At 54.0% G+C, this 18810-nt stretch overlaps 7 protein-coding genes across 7 annotated transcripts; 4 read left to right on the top strand and 3 right to left on the bottom strand.

Annotated features, from left to right (window-relative positions):
- Positions 1–56: 56 nt before the first annotated feature.
- LTS14_002429 (uncharacterized protein) lies at positions 57–2558 on the top strand (the record flags this gene model as incomplete). The annotated part of the gene is made up of 1 exon (XM_064835135.1): positions 57–2558. One exon carries the CDS (start codon positions 57–59, stop codon positions 2556–2558), a length of 2502 nt encoding a protein of 833 aa, XP_064697070.1.
- A 995-nt stretch (positions 2559–3553) lies between these two features.
- Positions 3554–4837, bottom strand: VPS10_1 (vacuolar protein sorting/targeting protein PEP1; the record flags this gene model as incomplete). The annotated part of the gene is made up of 3 exons (XM_064835134.1): positions 3554–4375; positions 4428–4726; positions 4786–4837. The coding sequence occupies 3 exons, from the start codon at positions 4835–4837 to the stop codon at positions 3554–3556; spliced, it is 1173 nt and encodes a 390-aa protein (XP_064697069.1).
- Positions 4838–5867: 1030 nt separating this feature from the next.
- On the top strand, positions 5868–7151 carry LTS14_002427 (uncharacterized protein; the record flags this gene model as incomplete). The annotated part of the gene is made up of 1 exon (XM_064835133.1): positions 5868–7151. One exon carries the CDS (start codon positions 5868–5870, stop codon positions 7149–7151), a length of 1284 nt encoding a protein of 427 aa, XP_064697068.1.
- Positions 7152–7504: 353 nt separating this feature from the next.
- Positions 7505–9358, bottom strand: LTS14_002426 (uncharacterized protein; the record flags this gene model as incomplete). The annotated part of the gene is made up of 1 exon (XM_064835132.1): positions 7505–9358. One exon carries the CDS (start codon positions 9356–9358, stop codon positions 7505–7507), a length of 1854 nt encoding a protein of 617 aa, XP_064697067.1.
- Positions 9359–9685: 327 nt separating this feature from the next.
- LTS14_002425 (uncharacterized protein) lies at positions 9686–11416 on the top strand (the record flags this gene model as incomplete). The annotated part of the gene is made up of 1 exon (XM_064835131.1): positions 9686–11416. The coding sequence occupies one exon, from the start codon at positions 9686–9688 to the stop codon at positions 11414–11416; it is 1731 nt and encodes a 576-aa protein (XP_064697066.1).
- Positions 11417–12232: 816 nt separating this feature from the next.
- On the bottom strand, positions 12233–15331 carry RGR1 (mediator complex subunit; the record flags this gene model as incomplete). Its single annotated transcript, XM_064835130.1, has 1 exon — positions 12233–15331. One exon carries the CDS (start codon positions 15329–15331, stop codon positions 12233–12235), a length of 3099 nt encoding a protein of 1032 aa, XP_064697065.1.
- Positions 15332–16484: 1153 nt separating this feature from the next.
- ATG22 (Autophagy protein 22) lies at positions 16485–18561 on the top strand (the record flags this gene model as incomplete). Its single annotated transcript, XM_064835129.1, has 2 exons — positions 16485–17312; positions 17455–18561. The coding sequence occupies 2 exons, from the start codon at positions 16485–16487 to the stop codon at positions 18559–18561; spliced, it is 1935 nt and encodes a 644-aa protein (XP_064697064.1).
- Positions 18562–18810: the final 249 nt, after the last annotated feature.

Here is an 18810-nt window from a genome sequence, read left to right as displayed (position 1 = left end):
GGCAAGCAACCATCTCCCGCCAGCAGGCTTGCTACGATCAGATGTAGTAGCTCACGATGGAACATCTTTTGCTACCCCTGAATGCACTAGTAGGCGAGAACGAGAAGGCACCATATATCGCTGGCCCGTACGATGGTGGCGACTTCCTCAGCTTCCCACAGCGAAGCCGTTTTCGAGCACTGTATGAGGACATCAAGCCAGAGGGACACTACGCTTCCTCTCGCAAGGATCTGGACATAGGCTCGACTCGTGACCTGGAGGTCTTTCTACAGACATGGGTCGTGGTCGGGCTCCTGCATGAGGTCTTTGCACCGCTGCTCACTGTGGAAGCTTTCACCAAGGCCGGTGAGGACGGTGCGAGCCCAATTCTCAGCACAGCCAAGTTACCTGAGATTGCCACGCAATGGACAAGGTCACGAGAAGCCCTGGCTGGTACAGATGATGAAAAGCAGCTCCTCGAGCACTTGATAGAGTGTATCATGGCCGCCCATAGTTTCCTGATGGCAGCAAGAAAACGTGCCGAAATAACGGACTCCGTGTTATGCTCCGCAGCTTCAATTGGTGAGACGTTGGAGTTTGTCGTCATGGAGACACTCGACCGTGGTACCCGCAGTCTGAGCACGAATTGGGAGTTTTGCCTGGACAGTGTCTCCATTGCCGCGACCATGCAGAACAATGGATGGTGTCCCACTGATATACGCAAGTGGCAGGCTATTGCTGGTGGCTTCCAGACTCTCTACTACCTAAATAAAGTCACACAGCCGAAGACCAAGGATCATGGCAATTGCGTGGGCGAAGTATGCGTTGCCTCGCAGTATAATATGGACAACCAGTCCCTTGTACATCGCTGCGGCAATCATGACTGCGGACTGATATTCGTGGACGAAGAAGCTATGCAGACAACTTTCGAAGATGGCCACTTCGGTATCTTGAGATTCAGTGACCTTGAAAACATCGAGACCCTTTCAATCGATGTCGTCTCGTACAAAGATGAGTCGGAATACATTGCGCTCTCCCACGTCTGGGCAGATGGCCTAGGCAACCCCAACGCGAATGCATTACCACGTTGCCAACTGGAACATGTGGCCAAGTGTGCCGGACAGCTCTCGCGAAATGCCGGTAACGATCGCAGTCTTCCGGTATGGCTCGATACTTTATGCTGCCCAGTGTCGAGTCCAAGGCATCGAAGTAGTTGCTTGATGCTCATGCGACAAATCTATCAAAAGGCAACCTTGGTGTTGACTCTGGACACTCAGATCGCACACTTTAATGCAAGTGACCTTGACTCGGTCGAGATCTGTGCTCGTGTGCTCTTTTCGGGCTGGACGAGGAGGCTATGGACGCTGCAGGAGGGTGCCTTGGCTGGAAGCCTGTGGATTCAGCTCAAAGACCGTGCTGTCGATCTAGCCATAGTCGAAGCAGATATCAGCAACATCTACAAACACAACTTTGCTCATAACCAACTTGCCCTTATCTTGCTGAGTGGATTAAGACGTTTGCGTAACTTTGGCCGTCGAAGACAATCACGACTTGAGCCAGATCTTGTCGATGTGAGATCCGCTTTAGAGTCGAGGTCAGTCACAGTAGCATCGGATGAAGCCTTGTGCCTTTGCACTTGTCTTGATCTCGATCAGACAGAAGTAGTGAAAGCGGCGAGGGAAGACCGTATGACCACATTCTGGCAAACCGCTATGCGAGCAGATCTACAATTGCCTAGCGGACTTCTCTTCTTCACGGGACCTAGAATGCAGACGAAAGGCCTACAGTGGGCACCGTCTTCTTTCCGAAGCCACGTCAAGTTCCAGAACCTCAGGCGTGCCAAGAAGGCAGAGGAACAAGCCACCATCACGCCAAATGGTCTGCTAGTCCAGTGTTCGGTGTTCGAGGTAACCATCTGTCGCCCACTCACTAGTAACGAAGAGCGATCCTGGAACACTGTCCTGGATGACGTGCGAGGTGTCTTCTTAGTCCGACTCGAGCAGCATCAGTGGTTCATGCTGCTTCCTGCCGACGGCAAGACTGCCAGCAATGAAGCGTTCGATGCCAGAGATGTTTCGGAGAGGAGGACATCCTTCGCCGTCTTACAAGAGCTTGACATACTTGGTATGCAGCGGAACGAAGTGGCTCAAGGGCTTGTCGGTATTGTCGGAACAGTACAGCATGGTCAGCCGCATACCTTCATTCTCAACTCTCGTTCTAATGTGCTGTGTTGCGACGAGAAGATGTCCAAAACACTTGAAATACTTCACAGCCATCGCAGCGACATTGTAGCTCTGGACGATATGTCCGACGACGTTACTGACGGCTTCGAGGCTTCGAGCACTAGTCCATACATCTCACGATTATCACCCAACACAGCTCAAAGAGTAACACAGTATGCCGATGTCTTACTTTCGTCCGAAAGCGCTCTGGTGGAGTGCTTGGTGCGTGACCAAACACGAGATGCTCGGACCAAGGCTCTCGCTCCCGCAGCTGAATGGATGCTCTACTTCCTAGCCGGACGTGTTGGTACCATCTCGCGCACATGGCCATCAGACCAAACGTGGTGCGTTGGCTGATACGAAGCACGTACACGATCTCACGATTGAGGACATCCTCAGGCTTCGCCTTACACGGAACCTTCTTTAGCCAGCTTGCAGAGACAAGAAATCATCAGGCTTCCGCCGTATATGGGAGCTTTGGCAGTCAACTTGCAAAGATCTAGAAGCTGACATTGCCGAGTGATAGCCAATCGCATACGCGTGATGCTTACTGGGTGCGGCTGAGCGTTTGTGCTCGGCTAAGAGGCGATTAGGGTTCCGCATCAAAGGGCTGAATCCTGCATGCGTCCATAATCGCAAGAGGTAGGGAAAGCACAAGGGGTCGCGGGAATGAAGCGAGAGGGCATAAAATCAGGCGTATCATATAGTTGAGAAGTCTGTTCTATACCACTCCTTTTCGCTACACGCAAAGACAGAACTCAATCCACAACAGTTCCCAGGTCGACCTTGCTGGAAGTCGAGTATCACGAACGCGATGGATGTCGAAGAGATGAAGTGCCCTCTTATGGCTCCGCGAAACAACGAGGTTGTCGACGAAACCAAGTGTCCTCTCATGAACCACCTTTGACACTGCCTTCTCCGCCGTTAGTCTGCTTTGGCTGTCCAGCCATAGCCTACCAAGGCAGTATCTTGTCTATCCTCCGGCACTGCCCAAGTCTGCCTGCTGACACAGCCCTTTGATAGTCCCCCCTTTACCAAGCGTGCGAAATGTCGTGGGCGTGATCTTTGGTGGCGGGATCTCGGCTGGCTGGCTGACAACGAGTGGCTATCAGACCCTTGGATCTCGGCAGGATCGACGTCAGCCAGATGTAGTGTAGGTGATGGCTAGCGAAATCCGTCGTTACGTCGCAGACAGTGTCGCGCCCGTCCATGTTGTGAGTCTCTCCTCAGCCCGATCACAAGTTGTGCTCTGTGGCGGTTGTCAATACATTGACAGAAGCGAAATATCTCCAAGCTGGAGTCGAATCTGCTTCTCATCACTGGTCCTCTGATAGCATGACACTGCGAATCGATCAAAGCATAGCATCCACTCCTCCTCCTCTCCTCTGCCACACAGCACCGATACCCATATCCAACACCCCATCATCCCTATGTTTAGCCTGCGGGTACCCATCACGCTTGTCAGTGAAAAGGACGTTCTTCTTGATCCCAAGGGTGAGATGAATAGCTGCAGGCATGCCACTGAAGTCGTAATCCTCTAATGCCTCCTTACTCTCCAGATGCAAAATGTTCTTGACGACGACAAGGGCCTGGTTGAAGCCTGGTCGAGCGGCTTTGTGGGCACCGGTGTTCGCCACGTCTCCCAGTGCGAAGATGTTGGGATGTCGTGGGTCAGCGATCTGCAGGGTCGGAAGTAAGGTGATAAACTTGCTCTCGTTGATTGTCGTTGGTGTTAGGGTCGAGAGTATCTCCGAGCGAGGTGTCTGACCTGTACAGACTATGGCCAACTCTGTTCCAACCTTTCGGCCATCGACAAGCTCGATGTCGAAAGCACGACCATCAGTTGGGAATCCTCCTGGAGGCAACTTGACTCTTGATCCCAAGGCCAGTTTGATACCGAGCTCGTCGCAGCGGTCCTTCACGATCTCGTGTAGCTTTCCATCAAAAGTGTTCATAAGATGGTTTCGGGAATGTATCAAAGTAACGTCCTTCTCTGGGTAGAGCTCCTTGACGTCAGTGGCCATTTGGACTCCGACAGCACCTGCGCCGATGACGGCAATTTTGGAACTTCGTCGGATTTTCTGAACGTGCTTCTGGAGATAGTCGACTCCACCCAGTTTATCTGACCCTGGTAGGGTGGACGGTGGGGAGAGCTTTGTGCCTGTTGCGATGACCTGCACTAGATCAGCTTAACGTCTGATCATCTTCGGTAGTGGGATTGCTCACAAGATATGAATATGGTAGACTGTCCACCTGCCCGCCTTCGAACTCAACCATCCGATCAAGCTTGACTTCGTTGTTGGTGAGGTCGATTGCTCTGGCCTGAATTATGGTACCCCAGCCTTCGGGGCAATCACGGAATGTACCAGGGTTGTATGGGATGAAGGCCTTGTGGGTCTCAACGCCCGTGGCCACTGCGAACCGAGGAAATGCAAATAGATGTTGGAAGTGAGAATTTGCTTCGACCAGTACAACGTGGTATCGGCCATTGCCATTTTGTGCTAGTTCTTGGGCTGCTTTGATGCCTGAGGTCAGGTCAGCATTGTGTGATTTTTATTATGATGATGGACGGATGAGTACCTACCTACATAGCTCCCTCCTATGACAAGTGCGTATTTCTGAGGCGAGATGGCCATTTTATGACGATTCCCTGTACTCGTGAGAAGCACGCCGATCGAAGCAGCGATGATCAGAAGACGTGTTCTTGAGGAAACAGACACTCGAGCTATGGTCGAGACGCGGAACGGTTCCAAACATCATGGCCTACCTTTGCGACCATTTTAGTCATATGTAGGTGAATGGCAATTCCGTCGGCTTCGGAGGGCGCCATATGTTGATGGCTTCCGAGTGGAGTGTGGAGTGGATGAGTTTGTGCAGGGTCAACGTTCTTCCGCTATGTACCTCTTCCTTTCTTGGAGGTACTTGCAATGTGTACAGAAGCCTCGCGATCACACCTACCAGACTTGCCACGAGCTCCGCACCACGACTTGAGATGATGGCCGTGTAGACTTTGTGTGTCGTGTTGCAGAGCTAGTGGACATCTTCAGCCTGGCCCGAGATGGCGATCAGGTATACGGTATGCATTAGGGGCACCTGCTCGATAGCTGTGCGCCGTTCACCATGAACTCCATCGATACCACCAGCAGAATTGAAAGCTCACTGTGCGACAATAGTAATAATAGCAGAAGGATAGCTCTTGAATGTCAACCAGGGCCGCGGCAAAGCATGTCGCACCTCCAAACGACGAAGCGATGCCTAAGCTTCTCATTGGACAGTCCGAGCATCACCAAACATTAGCGTCACCTTCTGACCTCCTCTCGTGCTGCAACCACGCATCATTCACCACTATCAATTTCGCGATTGATCCATTCGGCGCGTCGCGGTCGTCGTTGATCTCCCGTGAATAACCACACCTTGGAAGATGTCACCAGCACGACAATAATAATAAGTATACTGTTCACCCCACTAATCAGCTGCTTCTTATTGTCTTTGACTACAACCACTTTCCTTACCCTTTCCTTCTTGAACCACTAATATTGCAAACGCGCTGGACGCACACGATCACCGCTCTCAAATCGCAAGGTGCCTCCTCTCGAACAGGAATTGGGCGCAGCAACGAGATACTAAAATTGCTACATGAATCACGAATCACGACACATCGAGATCATGCTTCGCTTCGCCTCTTTGACGGCCATCCTGGCCACCACAGCCACATGCTTACATCTCAACGTTAACAACATCTCCTTCATACGCTCTGGCGCCACCTCTCTGGCAGCCAACCTGTTTACATACCATGACCCAGCCAGCACAGTCGGCCAATTCGTCCAACCCCAACCCTGGTTCTGGTGGCTCTCAGGTTCCGGCTGGACATCCCTCATCGACTACACAGCCTACACGAACGACACCACCTACATTCTGGCCATCCACTCCGCCCTCCTCCAAAATGTAGGTTCAAACTACGACTTCGTCCCCGCCTCCCAAGCCGGCTGGGAGGCAAACGACGATCAAGTCTACTGGGTCTACGCCGCCTTAACAGCAATGGAATACGGCTTCCCGCCCCTCCCCTGTGAACCCGAAGCCTCTGCCGTCGGCACGACGGGAAGCTGTCAAAACACCTCCTGGCTCACTATAGCAAACAACGCCTTCGAGGACTTCGTCACCCGCTGGCAAAACAACAGCATCACCTGCAACGGCGGCCTGAAATGGCAGTACAACCCCTCCGCCACTGGCAATGGCTGGACGTACAAGAATACCGTCACTAATGGCGGCTTCTTCCAGACTGCGGCGCGTCTTGCTCGGTTCACGGGTAATGCGACGTACGCGGACTGGGCGAATAGGATCTGGGATTGGTCGGCTGGGGTGGGGCTCATAAGTCCGGATTTCCATGTTTTCGACGGGACGTCAGATGGCGAGGGGGCGAACTGCTCGAGTGTCAATCATGATGAGTGGAGCTATAACATCGCGTCTTACCTCCACGGAGCGGCGAACATGTATGCTTTCACCCACAACAACGCCACTTCTGCCACACCGAACGCCACGGTCTGGCAATCCCGCACACATGGGCTGCTGGTAGCAGCGAACCAGACTTTCTTCTCCCCTTTCCCAAACGCCACGGGAATCATGTACGAACCCAATTGCGAACTAGCCGCCAAATGTAACACGGACCAGGCGTCTTTCAAAGGCAGTCTTGCGACCTGGATGGCTAAGACTTCCCTCTTGGTTCCTAGCACGAAGGGGGATATTTTCAGCCTTTTGCGGCCGAGTGCCGTGGGTGCTGCGGCGAGCTGCGAGGGCGTGGTGAGTGGCAAAGGTAATGACAGCTGTGGGACTAAATGGTATATCGGGGCTTATGATGGCGCGACAGGGTTTGGGCAGGAGTTGGGGGGGTTGGATGGGGTGTTGAGTTTGCTTGTGGGGCAGGCGCCTGGGTTGGCGAATGTGAGGCACTGAGTGGAGTTTCGTGACGATATGCCGGCACTGCATTTTGGTCGTCGGATCGCACCGGGCTGGTATAGGCATAGCATGTTAGATGGATGGTTTCGCCTGGACGGAGTTGTACGGTTAGGCGAGCTACGAAGAGGCGGCGAGGATCGGGAAAAAAGGGGGAAGTTCTCTCGGGTTTGGGGAGGGACGCTTTTCATGGGAAGTATGTTCAAGTGGATAGGAGAGTCGTTCCCCTCATCCACATCAATGGAAGTATGTACAATACACGACCCAGTCAGAAAGAAATCGCCATTTACACTGGCCAGCGGAGAGCGCGTTCCACCAAAAGGAGGAAGGAAATGCTGAAATCCTTGCCTCTGTCACGTCCCAGAATAGACCGCCGTGACACCCCTCCCGCACTCCACCCGCTGCTCCACACTCACCCGCCTCCCATCCCCCAACGTCGCCGTCGCACGGGGCGTAATATGAAACCGATGCATCTCCCTCTCCTTCCCGCCCGAACTCCTCCTCGCCCTCAAAACCTCGGCCTCCTGATCCAACGGCTGCAAATAAGTGGGCGAATTGCAATTATTCCGCTTCCCCGTCCCGAGCTGGAACGTCTCGTTGCCGCCCCAGAAGACTATATCCGCGCCCCAATTCGTGTCGTCCGTTGTGGAGTTCGGGGAGGTGGAGGCCGTGAGGTTCGTGATATTGGCCATGACGGCCGCGGCGTGCGTGGCGCCTACGCTGAGGTGCGCGAGGCGGATGGGCACGGTGGTCGAGGTTGCTTCGTCGTATTCGAAGATTCCGGACAGGGAGGGGATTTTGGTCGGGGTGGATTGCACGTGCGTCCAGCGGTTGTTGGCGAGGTTGCCGGTGATGCCGGAGCCGAAGGCGAAGGTGTCGGCCGTCGTTTTGCCCACGCCGCGGTTCGCTTTGCGGTAGTCGGCGTCGCTTAGGGCGCCGCCGGTTTGCAGGGCGACTTTGGTGGCGTCCACGGTCATGTAGCTGTTGTTCCCGCCGGCGAAGACGTTGGTGATGTTGGCGGTTTGGGAGGCGGTGCCAGGGTAGAGTTTCTGGGTGGGGAGGAGGGAGGGGGCGTCGACGATGGAGGTTTCGCCGCTCGTGGAGTCGAAGCCGAGTTGGCCGCTGCTGTTGTCGCCCCAGGTGAAGACGCGGCCGGCGGTGTCGAGGGCGAGGGAGTGGTTGTCGCCGCAGGCAATGCGGGTGATGGTGAAGCCGCGGAGGGTGGTGATTTCGTGGGGTTGGTCGTAGGGGCCTGTGGGGCGGGTCATGAAGGTCAGGCCGGGGATGCCTAGTTGGCCGCGGGAGGGGAAGGATTCGGCGGAGGAGGCTGTGCTGAAGAGGCGACCGGAGGCTGTTAGGAGGAGGGCGTGTTCGAGGCCGGACGAGATGCTTGTGACCTTTTCGGGTGTTGCTGGAAAGATGTTGCGGTAGGCGATGGGGCTTTTGGAGGACCAGAAGGGGATCCAGGAGCTTTCGGTGGGTTTGTCGCCGGAGATCTGGTCTTCGGCTGAGACGGGTATGCTGTAGACTTTGCCAGCTTTGGATAATGCCAGTATGCGGTCTCGTGATAACGTCAGTGAGACCAAATTCTTCCCTCGTAATGTCGTGACGGGAGCCTTGGTATCTGGCGCATAAGCAATACCCCACTGTATCAGATTCCCCTTCTCATCAATCGCGGCACCGAAATTCCGATCCAGCTTGATATCTCTCAACAACATGCCATCGAAGAAAGGTATCCGTCGTGGCGTCTTGATCGTGCTCTCGGTGCTATCCGGCGCGACCACCCGACCAGTGTTACTGCCCCACGCATAGACTCCTGGCGCCTCCCACGATCGTTTCACCTGGTGATGTTGACTTGATATCATATCGCGATTCTCTTCCACACTCGCATTGACCCTTTTCCGTGACGCCTCGAAGACCAATGGGTTGTCGTCTTCCTTGGGTGGTGCTTCGGCATGACCTTGGCGGAGGATGGAGCCATTGTTGAGGTAGAATTGAGTGAGGGTTGCTGCACCACCGGCGATTGTGATGGCGAAGATGGATCGGAAGAGTTGTTGTTGCTTGCGTTGCGCTCGGGATTGGTATGATGCTGATGCTGATGCTGTCGCCGCTCGTGACGGTGCATTTCGTCGGGCGAGGAAGTCTGCTCGTGTCGATGCTGCTCTGCTACTGCGCGGGATGGTTTGTTTGGTGGCGCGAGAGAGCATGTTGGTGGTGTTGGAGCTCATCTATCCAGGCAATCAGAATAAAGACAAGGTGTTTGTGATGGTAATGTTTGAGATCAGATGAAACGATCTCGAGTCGTGAGTCGTGACGCAGCGAAACGGCGATCAAGTGTGGGGGCGGGCCGTCGTGCATCAGATCGCGCTAAGCTAAGCACTTTCATCCTCGACAGCTTTGGCAGGTACGACTGACACCTTTTGCGCCTGCCTTCTTTACTACTGCGAGCGTCGCTCTTTCTTCTCAATAAATCAATTAAATCACGATGAATGCTCCGAATCATCGCTAGAATCTCTCCATCACTATCGCCCACCATGAACGGCAGCACTCCTCCCGTCCGCACCATCACCGCGTTGAAGAGATGGAGTTGTGTGGATAAGCAGATGCCGGGGGTGGAAGGTGTGCGGAACATCCATGTCTACGACTTTGACAACACACTCTTCTCTTCCCCATTACCCAATCGACAGCTGTGGAACTCGGGGACATGCGGATCGTTACAAGCACAAGACTTCTTACACAACGGAGGATGGTGGCATAATCCGGCCATATTATCAGCCACTGGCCAAGGACTGGAGGTAGAAGAAGGACGAGCATGGCAGGGCTTTTGGAACGAGAAGATTGTGGAACTGTGCGCACTCTCCGCCGCAGAAGAGGACACTCTAAGCATCATGCTCACCGGCCGAGCCGAGGCCAACTTCTCCGACCTGCTCAACCGCATGATCACAGCCAAAGGCCTGTACTTCGACATGATCTGCCTGAAACCCTCCGTCAGTCCCTCGGGTGAACTCTTCGCAAGCACCCTCACCTACAAGCAAGCTCTGCTCCGCGACATCGTCTACACCTACCCCCACGCAGCCGAAATCCGCATCTACGAGGACCGACCAAAACACACCAAAGCCTTCCGCGACTTCTTCGCCCACTTCAACCGCTCGTTATCATCCCCCTCCATCCCTCCACCTGTTCAACGTGCCCCAATCCGCTGCGAAGTCATCCAAGTAAGCGAACAAGAAACAACCATGGACCCCACCACCGAGACGGCGTGCGTGCAAGCCATGATCAACACCCACAACACCTCGATCCTCAACCAAACCGCCCCACCCCGAGCAGTCCCCTACAAACTCAAACGCACCGTCTTCTTCACCGGCTACCTGCTCACGCCCCCCGACACGGAAAGGATAAAATCCCTCGTCAAACTCCCCCCATCCCTACCCGAGCACGAAGTCAAATGGCTAGCGAACAACATCCTCATCACGCCCCGTCCAGCCCCGAAATCACTGTTAGATAAAGTCGGCGGCCTAGGCGCCAAAGTCCGCTGGCGTGTCACCGGACTCGGGAACTGGAACCAACGGGTCTGGGCTGCTCGCGTCGCTCCTGTCGATCCTGGCGTACGAGTTCATTCCGAGAACGCCACACCCTGCGTCGTGCTGGCCCTGAAACGGGACGCGAAGCCGATCGAAGCTACCAAGATCTCCTCGTGGCAGGCTGTGAGTCAGAGTGAAGGGATGGAGTTCGAGACCACGATGGGGGAGAAAGTGATGTTGAGGATCGAGGAGGAGGTCAGGGGGGAGGATGCTTACGAGGCGAGTTTCGCTAGTCAGGGGAATGGACGGCAGCAGCAGATGGGGGGGCAGGGGAGGAAACATCCACGGGACGAGGAGTTTCCTGCTTTGGGGTCTGGTGGGCAGCAGGGTAAGGGGGGGAGACCGCAGTTTAGGGCGGGTGGGTATCATAATGGTAATGAGAATCGGAATCCGAATTCCTCTTGGGCGGGGAAGGCGGGAGGCGGGAATGGGATTGGTTTCTCTTCTCAACGCGGCGGTGGCGGTGGCGGTGGTGGGCGAGGCGGGCGTGGAGGTGGAGGTGGAGGTCGAGGAGGTGGTTTCCGCGGTCATCGTGGCGGCGGTGGTGGCGGAGGAGGGGGAGGAGGAGGAGGAGGAGGCGGAGGACGTGGTGGTCGCGGGGGAAGAGGCCAGTACCGCTTTCTAGACGATAACGTGCAAGCCGGTGGTGCGGGGTATGGCGAGGCGGGCGGGATGCAGTATTAGGAGTCATTTGTACGTTTGCTCTGGGTGATGGTTGCTTCCTCATCGGTTCAAGGGCTTCATGAAGGGGGCGCCACACGGGAGGTCGACCTTGAACTCGGACTCCGGACCCATGGCTCAGGCTCGAGCTCATGGCGCGGGCTTTGTCTTGTGGAGCACGGATGTATGGACAATCGATCGTCACATTAGCGTAGGTGTTTATGGCGTTGCAGAAACCATATGTTATCAAGGGGGGAGCATACTGCCTACTTGGCACGTCAATGTGATCTGGACGTGTCGCATGGCAGTATTGTATCAAATCACCAATGGATGCCTTTGCTCGAAGCTGCTCAATCATGAGAGAGAGCCTATGTAGTGGTATCATGAAAACAAATTCCAAAGCATTCCCTCGCCAAGCCAAGAACGCAGCCATAACCCCCCTTCTCCTCGTCAAAACATCCTCGAAGACACTTCACCAGTGGTGGTGGGAGTCGGGTATAGATACAGAGCGTCAAAAGCACAATGAACCAACACTCTAGCAGTCTTTCGTGCTTATCAACCCTGGAACCAGTCACTCATGTACTTTCAAAAACTCCTTCGCTAAATTCGTCAGTGCGCGATCTTTGCCGTCTGGGCTAGTCATCCAACATGATAACATCATGCTGCTGCTGCTGCTGCTTCTGCGCCGGCGGTTTCGGTCGCTGCTGGTTGGTCGGTGCAGTAGTAGGCTTACCCTTTGCTTTTTCCGAAGGTCGTCGGATGGGTGGTTGGGGTCTCGAGGGAGGAGGAGGAGGAGGCTTCTCTGTCTTGGTTGTGGGAGGTGGGGCTGCGATCGTCGTACTAGTGTTGCTCGCCGGCTTCTCGGCCTCCGCTTGTTGATTGGGTCCGGAAATGGCGAAGTATCTCGTCTAGCTTTTCGAGCACGGTGGTGATGCCTTTGGCGTCTGCGATGATGCCGTTTCCTAGGCCGAAATAGCCCTCGCCACTACTATTCCAGAATGCCGTCAGTACCGTGCCAAGATCTTCGGGCAATCCACTCGTATCCCTCGCCAACCGCTCGACATGCCACCGCACTTGCGCCTTGCCGTTCAATATCTTCGACCTCGCACGAATGACAAACGTCTGTGCGGGAAGTGGCACCTTATAAACAAACTGAAACCAGGTCACACCCCTCTTGCTGATCTGGAGTGTTTGCTTAGCGAGGTGCGCCTCTTCCAGCCGATCGAAGCAATTTAGTAGAGGTAATGTCAGCAGAAGGGCCCGCACGAACAGCCGAAAGCCGTTGCCGTCTCGTCTGTTCAGGCACTGCTCCAGCATGACTCGGGTGCGTTGATGGGGATTGAAGCCACTTGGTTTCAGCCTCAGCCTCGTAGTGCCGTCGGTTTTGCTGAAGATAAGCTCGGCGGATAGCTCGGGTGAGGTGCTGTAGGTGAAGTGTAATGTAGATAAGCTGGCAAGCGTGATCTTGCACTTCAAGTTGTGGAGGGCCGAGACCTGGGTGTCCAGGGCCTCCACGCTGCGTAGTCGTGCTTGGATCTGGTTCGCAAAGGGTTCGCCGAATGACACACGCAGGCGGACAGCCATGCCGCCTGTGCTGTTGAGCGTGACATGCTGCTCCTTGGAGCTCGATAAGTACCTCCGTAGCTGCGTCATCCTCTTCTTCTCGAGACTAAGAGATGTTTCTAGCTGGACAGAAGATTGCGCACCGAGTTGCGCCGAAGTCCCATCATCGTCGTCGTCCATGCCGAGATGTGATATCCGTATTGGCTCTGCCGCCCATGACTTCCAGGACTGCGATGTACGCATGAATGGCGAAAAGTGTATGTACACAGCACTCGAATTGTCGTCATCGCGGTCGGATTCGGACTGGCTGATTGTGTAGGGAACCGACATCTCCCGAAGCTGCTTCGTGAGTACAGCATACGTTGCTTGCACGACGGCCAATCTCTCAATGCTTAGCAGCGTCGAGGCCGAGAGTCCTCCCTTGGCGATACTCGCTGAGACTGCATGTGCAACAATCACCTCCTTGAGCGGGTTTAGATTTCGGTCTTTCGACCCGCTGTATTGAAGCTGCACAGCCCACCACTTCTCGCCTGCCAGGCCAAAGCCGACACCAAGAGCCCACTGATCGCCCCAACCTGGTACGCCAAAGACAGTCCGCTGCAAAACATCTTTCCCAAAGTGGTCTTTGATACTCGGTTGTGGCTGGAGAGGTCGCCATCCAAGCATTTCTGCCTGCTTGTAGACTTTGGTTTGCACGGTCGTGCAGATGAGCGATGCGAGCACGCGAGCTACATCGATAGTCGCGTCCGAGTTTAGCACACATTCGCTGCGTGCTGCGGCAGTACTCGGTGGGGAAATGGAGAATTGGCCAGTCACTGGATCCAACCGTACATCGAGAGACTTCTCCATGGATGGGAGCTTCACCTTCAGGCCGAAATCTGATGATGAATTGCTCAAAGAGCCTTGTGTAGCTGGGGGCAGGATACTGTCTTCACCTCTTTGCGCAGTCATTGCATGCAGTCCATCGCGAGTAATGCCGAGCTTGCCGAAGCAGTGCTTCCCAATAACTTGCATCAAGCAGACTTCGACGTCGAGCTCATTCCAATCGATGTCAAGCGACTCGTCTAGGACTTCTTGGCCACGTCTAAACCAGCGCACTGATAGCCGTGGAGTAGCCTTTCTTGATGCTACTGGGTGCATCTTCTGTGTCCTGCCGCTTACGATGCCAATTTCGATCCAGTTCTTGGGTCCAGGAACACCAGTCCAATACTGTATCGTGAAACTTCTTCGCAGGCCCTCCACTTTAATGCAGTCAAACCACTTACCACGAATGAGCTCGATCGCTTGATTCCGCAGCACGTTGATCTTGTGGGTGAGGACAAAATTGTGTAGAAGATCGTAGCATCCTTTCAGCCCCTTGGTAGCAAGTGCGCCATTAGCTTGGAGCTCGATATGGGCTCTCATGGTATCGTTCAATACGCTAGAGCTTGGCGAGAACAGGAACCGGAAGTCGATAAAATACCATGGACTCGTTTCTTCCTCGTCCGCCACCGTCAGATCCACCTCGAACTCCCCTGGTACACTGAAAGTCACCCTGCCATTCGAAATGCTATACTGCTGCATGTGATAAGGTAGGTCCTCATGCAGAGTCAATCGTGTAGCCAGCGCAACATTCATATCTTTGAGCAGGCTCAATAGCTGCTTCGCACTTAATGGTTTTGGCGGAATGTACCCTAGATCAGGGACAGATGCTACGGAACCAGTTGCAAGCACCTCCATAGCTCCATCGATATTGGGAGCTGGGGTCTTGAAATGTACTGCTCGGTTCTTCAGTAGACCGATCGCATCTTGCGCATATCTGTAAGATCGATCTTGCGTTTGCTGCCAGCTCTCAATGCCGTGGACTTTTGCTATGCCGTCGGCATTCCGGGCCCAGTCCGAGAGCACCAGTGTCTTCGTGAAACGATCGCGTTGGTCTTGTGCAAAGTCCATGAGTATGCGCTTCTTTTGGCGACTAACCTCCGAAGTATCTAGATATGCTCCTTGCGGTGCCAAGCCATTTACTTGCGGTGGCGCATTGCCGTTGGAGCCATCACCGAGCTCTGACATCTTCCCCAGGCAGTCATTCAAGTCCACGAAGCATTGCTGAGCAAGACGATCGATAAGAGTTCCGAATGACTTGTTTGCAGGCGTATCCTTCCACACTTGATCGAGTTCGGGCGCAGCTTCTGCTCCGAGCGTCGACGCTTTCTGGTTGACATGGTCGCCATTCGTGGTAAGAATCTCTCCATTCTCTACGATAGCACCATTCTGCACCGCTGCGCTTCCCTCTGACATTGTAGCGCTCAAGCCACTGTCTTGCGCATGACTGCGATCTTTCTTCGCCTGCGGAGAGTCCACAGCGGCTTGCGCCTCCATCATAAGCAATCCTGGCATGTCACCATCTCCTGGCCCCTGGCTCCGCACCCACCCACCTCCACCTCGACCGTCACCGACTCCTGTGATCTCCACTGTCCCAACGTGAAGCCTTCCAGTCGTGGGATCTAAAGCGACCTTCCCAACGCCCTCCAAACCATTCCAGACACTTCGCGCTGTACCTCTACTGTGCGATGTCAAGTAACGTGTTCCGAGGATTTGTTGTTCCTACTAGCGACTTCAGCAGCCGTCGACGGAAAGGCTGCTTGGTGATTCGAGATGGTTGTCGTGAATGCGCGAGTTCGCCGGGTACGTGCTCAGGTGTCTGTCGTAAAGTAGCCGAACCAAGCGCTGATCTTGTACGGAGGTCTAGTGAGGTAAGTGTTGTTATCCCCAGGACTTGGCAAGTTGTGACTTGTATGTCGTACTCTTGACCTGCGTAGGTCACAATGACAATCATCGGAAGGAATGCGTGATCGCCAGACGATGCGGCAACCGGAACGGCTGTATCCGCAGCCGAAAGCGTGGTGCAAGTTAAGACTGGCTTTCAGCTCTCTATCTCGCCTGTGCTGCTGTGCAATATATATCAAAGTGGATTTGACCTGCTACGAAGAACGCCAGTGAATGAGTCACTAATTCTGAAATTCTGAATGTATCGATTTTACATAAAGAGTCTGGCTTGCGGTAATACATGTCACCCGTCAATCATTGACTAGCGTGAGGAGACCGTTATTACGCCACGACACGCCAAAATTAGCCTCGTGTCCATTCACCAGGAGTTGCAAGCTTGTGGATCAAGCACGCCAAAGAGCACAACGGCTACAAGCATATGACCTCGAGCATTCCCTGTGCACATAGAGATGCAGTCCTATGGCAAGCAAGTGGAGGAACATGGCTAGATAGAGGCAGGGTTATTCCCATGATGGGAGTCTCATGAGCACTTCGCTACGGTCAGCTAGTGCACACCCTCATTTCTCAACAACCGCCATTACCTTATCGCGGCAGCAGATCTCATATAGATTGCCTGCACTTCACATGTCGTATTGGTGATCTCACTAGCCTATCCTTCCTCTTCTCGTCCCGCATGTCTCGTTGTCGAGGGACAAGATGAAATATTGGAGGAGGAGCAGTTGAGGGTCTTTCCGGTGCACTTTCCGATTGGTTAGGATCCAGCATGGTGCCTCGACACGAGCTTCATCCTGTACAACCGCACGTCTTCTCCACAGACCACACCTCATCGGATCCATCATCACACTCCTCACGCAGCGACACGAATGACGCAGACGATGAGCGATCCATCTCATCTTCCCAGACCAGCAGTATGAGGTCTCTCAACCACGACGATAACGCTGTGACAGGCCCACGACAACCTGCTTATCCTGGAGAAGACACGCGACCCACCTCACGTAAGGAACTGGCAGGATTTTATGCGTATAGCTTTGCCGCTGAGGTCTTCGTCGTCTGCGGTCTTGGAGCCTTCATTCCCATCACATTGGAAGAACTCGCACGAGCCTCTTCCACTGCGGTCTTAGCTGATGACCACAGTCAACCATGTCGATCGCCACGGAACCCTCTTGGTCCAGAAGGCCCGTCTATGTCTCTGCGTGGATTCAATGCCAACAAGGAACATGGCCATCAGTGTGTCATCCAATTGCTCGGTCATGAGGTCAATACTGCCAGCTTCGCAATGTACACTTTCAGCATCAGTGTCCTGATCCAAGCTCTGGTCGTCATCACTATGTCTGGTGCTGCGGATCATGGACGATTCCGCAAGACGCTACTTATCACCTTCGCAATCGTTGGCTCGGTTGTAACGATGCTTTTCATCCTGGTCACGCCTACTGTGTACCTGCTTGGCAGCTTATGGGCTATCATCGGCAACGTGTGCTTCGGTGCGAGTTTCGTGACCTTGAACTCCTTCCTGCCGTTGCTTGTCAGACACTATCGTCTGGAGACTCCTGGTGATGAGGCTGGAGCAAGATTGCTTGATGAGTACGATGAGGTCAGTAGTCACTTTTCAATCATTCAGATTTCCACACAAGCATACCGCGTTTCTCTCCACCAGTCCAAGTACTCAAAATTTTGAGTATCCGCCACCGTTCGAGTATCTCGATGACTTTTGCAGCCTTTTGACATATGTGTAGCAACTACCGAATGATCAAACTTCACCCAATTCTCTTATGCCCGATGGCAGCACAGACCCCACAGAAGGACTATTGCCAGGCGAGCATACCGCACCATTCTCAGCTTCATATGCTGCAGCTTCAGCAAACTCTCAGCTCTCCACTAAGATCTCGTCGTATGGAGTGGGCATTGGCTACACCGCCGCGGTTCTCGTACAGATTATATCGATCTTCATTCTCATGGCTACACACCAGACACTTTTTTCCCTGCGGCTTGTACTCTTCTTTATAGGAGGCTGGTGGCTGGTCTTTACATTCCCAGCAGCACTTTGGCTGAGACCACGTCCAGGCCCACCACTGTCTGCAGGCAAAGATGGCAAACCTCGATCATGGGCGAGCTACATTGGCTATTCCTGGGTCAACCTGGGTAAGACGGTCATTCGAGCTCGAAGACTCAAGGACGTCATGCTATTTCTAGCAGCATGGTTCATGATCTCAGACGGCATAGCCACGGTGTCTGGCACAGCGATACTGTTCGCAAAAACAACACTTCGCATGGAAGGCTCGGCACTGGCGTTCATCAACGTGATTGTCACCTTGTCCGGCATCGCAGGTGCCTTTACGTGGTCCACGGTAAGCCGGATGATGGAGCTGAAGCCAAGCCAGACTATCCTGATCTGCATATGCCTGTTTGAACTTATACCGCTCTATGGCCTGCTTGGCTATATACCAGCCATACAGCGTTTTGGCTCCTTCGGCCTGCAGCAGCCATGGGAGATGTATCCTCTGGGTGCCGTCTACGGCTTGGTCTTGGGAGGTCTATCCAGCTATTGTCGATCTCTATTCGGCGAGCTGATACCTCCTGGCAGCGAGGCTGCATTTTATGCTCTATACGCTATCACCGACAAAGGGAGCTCGATCTTTGGGCCGGCGATAGTGGGTGCTATTACAAATGCTACGGGAGATATCAGACCGGCGTTCTTCTTTCTCGCTGTACTGATTGGGCTGCCGATACCGATCATGTGTCTCGTTAATGTCGAAAGAGGCAGGAGAGAGGCTATAGCACTGGCGAGAGATACGACGGCACTTTCGCACGAGCTCTCGAATGAGGACGCCACTTCAGAGTAAGCTGCTGACATGATCGGAGAAGGGGCCCAATCTGCAAATTGCCCAGCTGATCCTTGAAGGATTTCTCCCCCAAAAGTCCTCAATGGCCTTGGTCTGTCGTTCACAGGGCTCCCGCAAGCCGTAAAGAGCACGGCTGTGCCCATACTGTGTGAGTACACCAGTCATTCAAGGCTTGGCCGTGACGGCCTTGGGCAAACCCACGATTCTGCGATCTGGTTTAGACTTCGATACCTGTTTCCATCAATGGTC

Source organism: Recurvomyces mirabilis (genome assembly GCF_035927965.1).
Source record: "Recurvomyces mirabilis strain CCFEE 5264 chromosome Unknown scaffold_5, whole genome shotgun sequence".
In the NCBI taxonomy this organism is placed as follows: domain Eukaryota; kingdom Fungi; phylum Ascomycota; class Dothideomycetes; order Mycosphaerellales; family Teratosphaeriaceae; genus Recurvomyces; species Recurvomyces mirabilis.
This window is presented reverse-complemented; position numbering and strand designations above follow the sequence as displayed.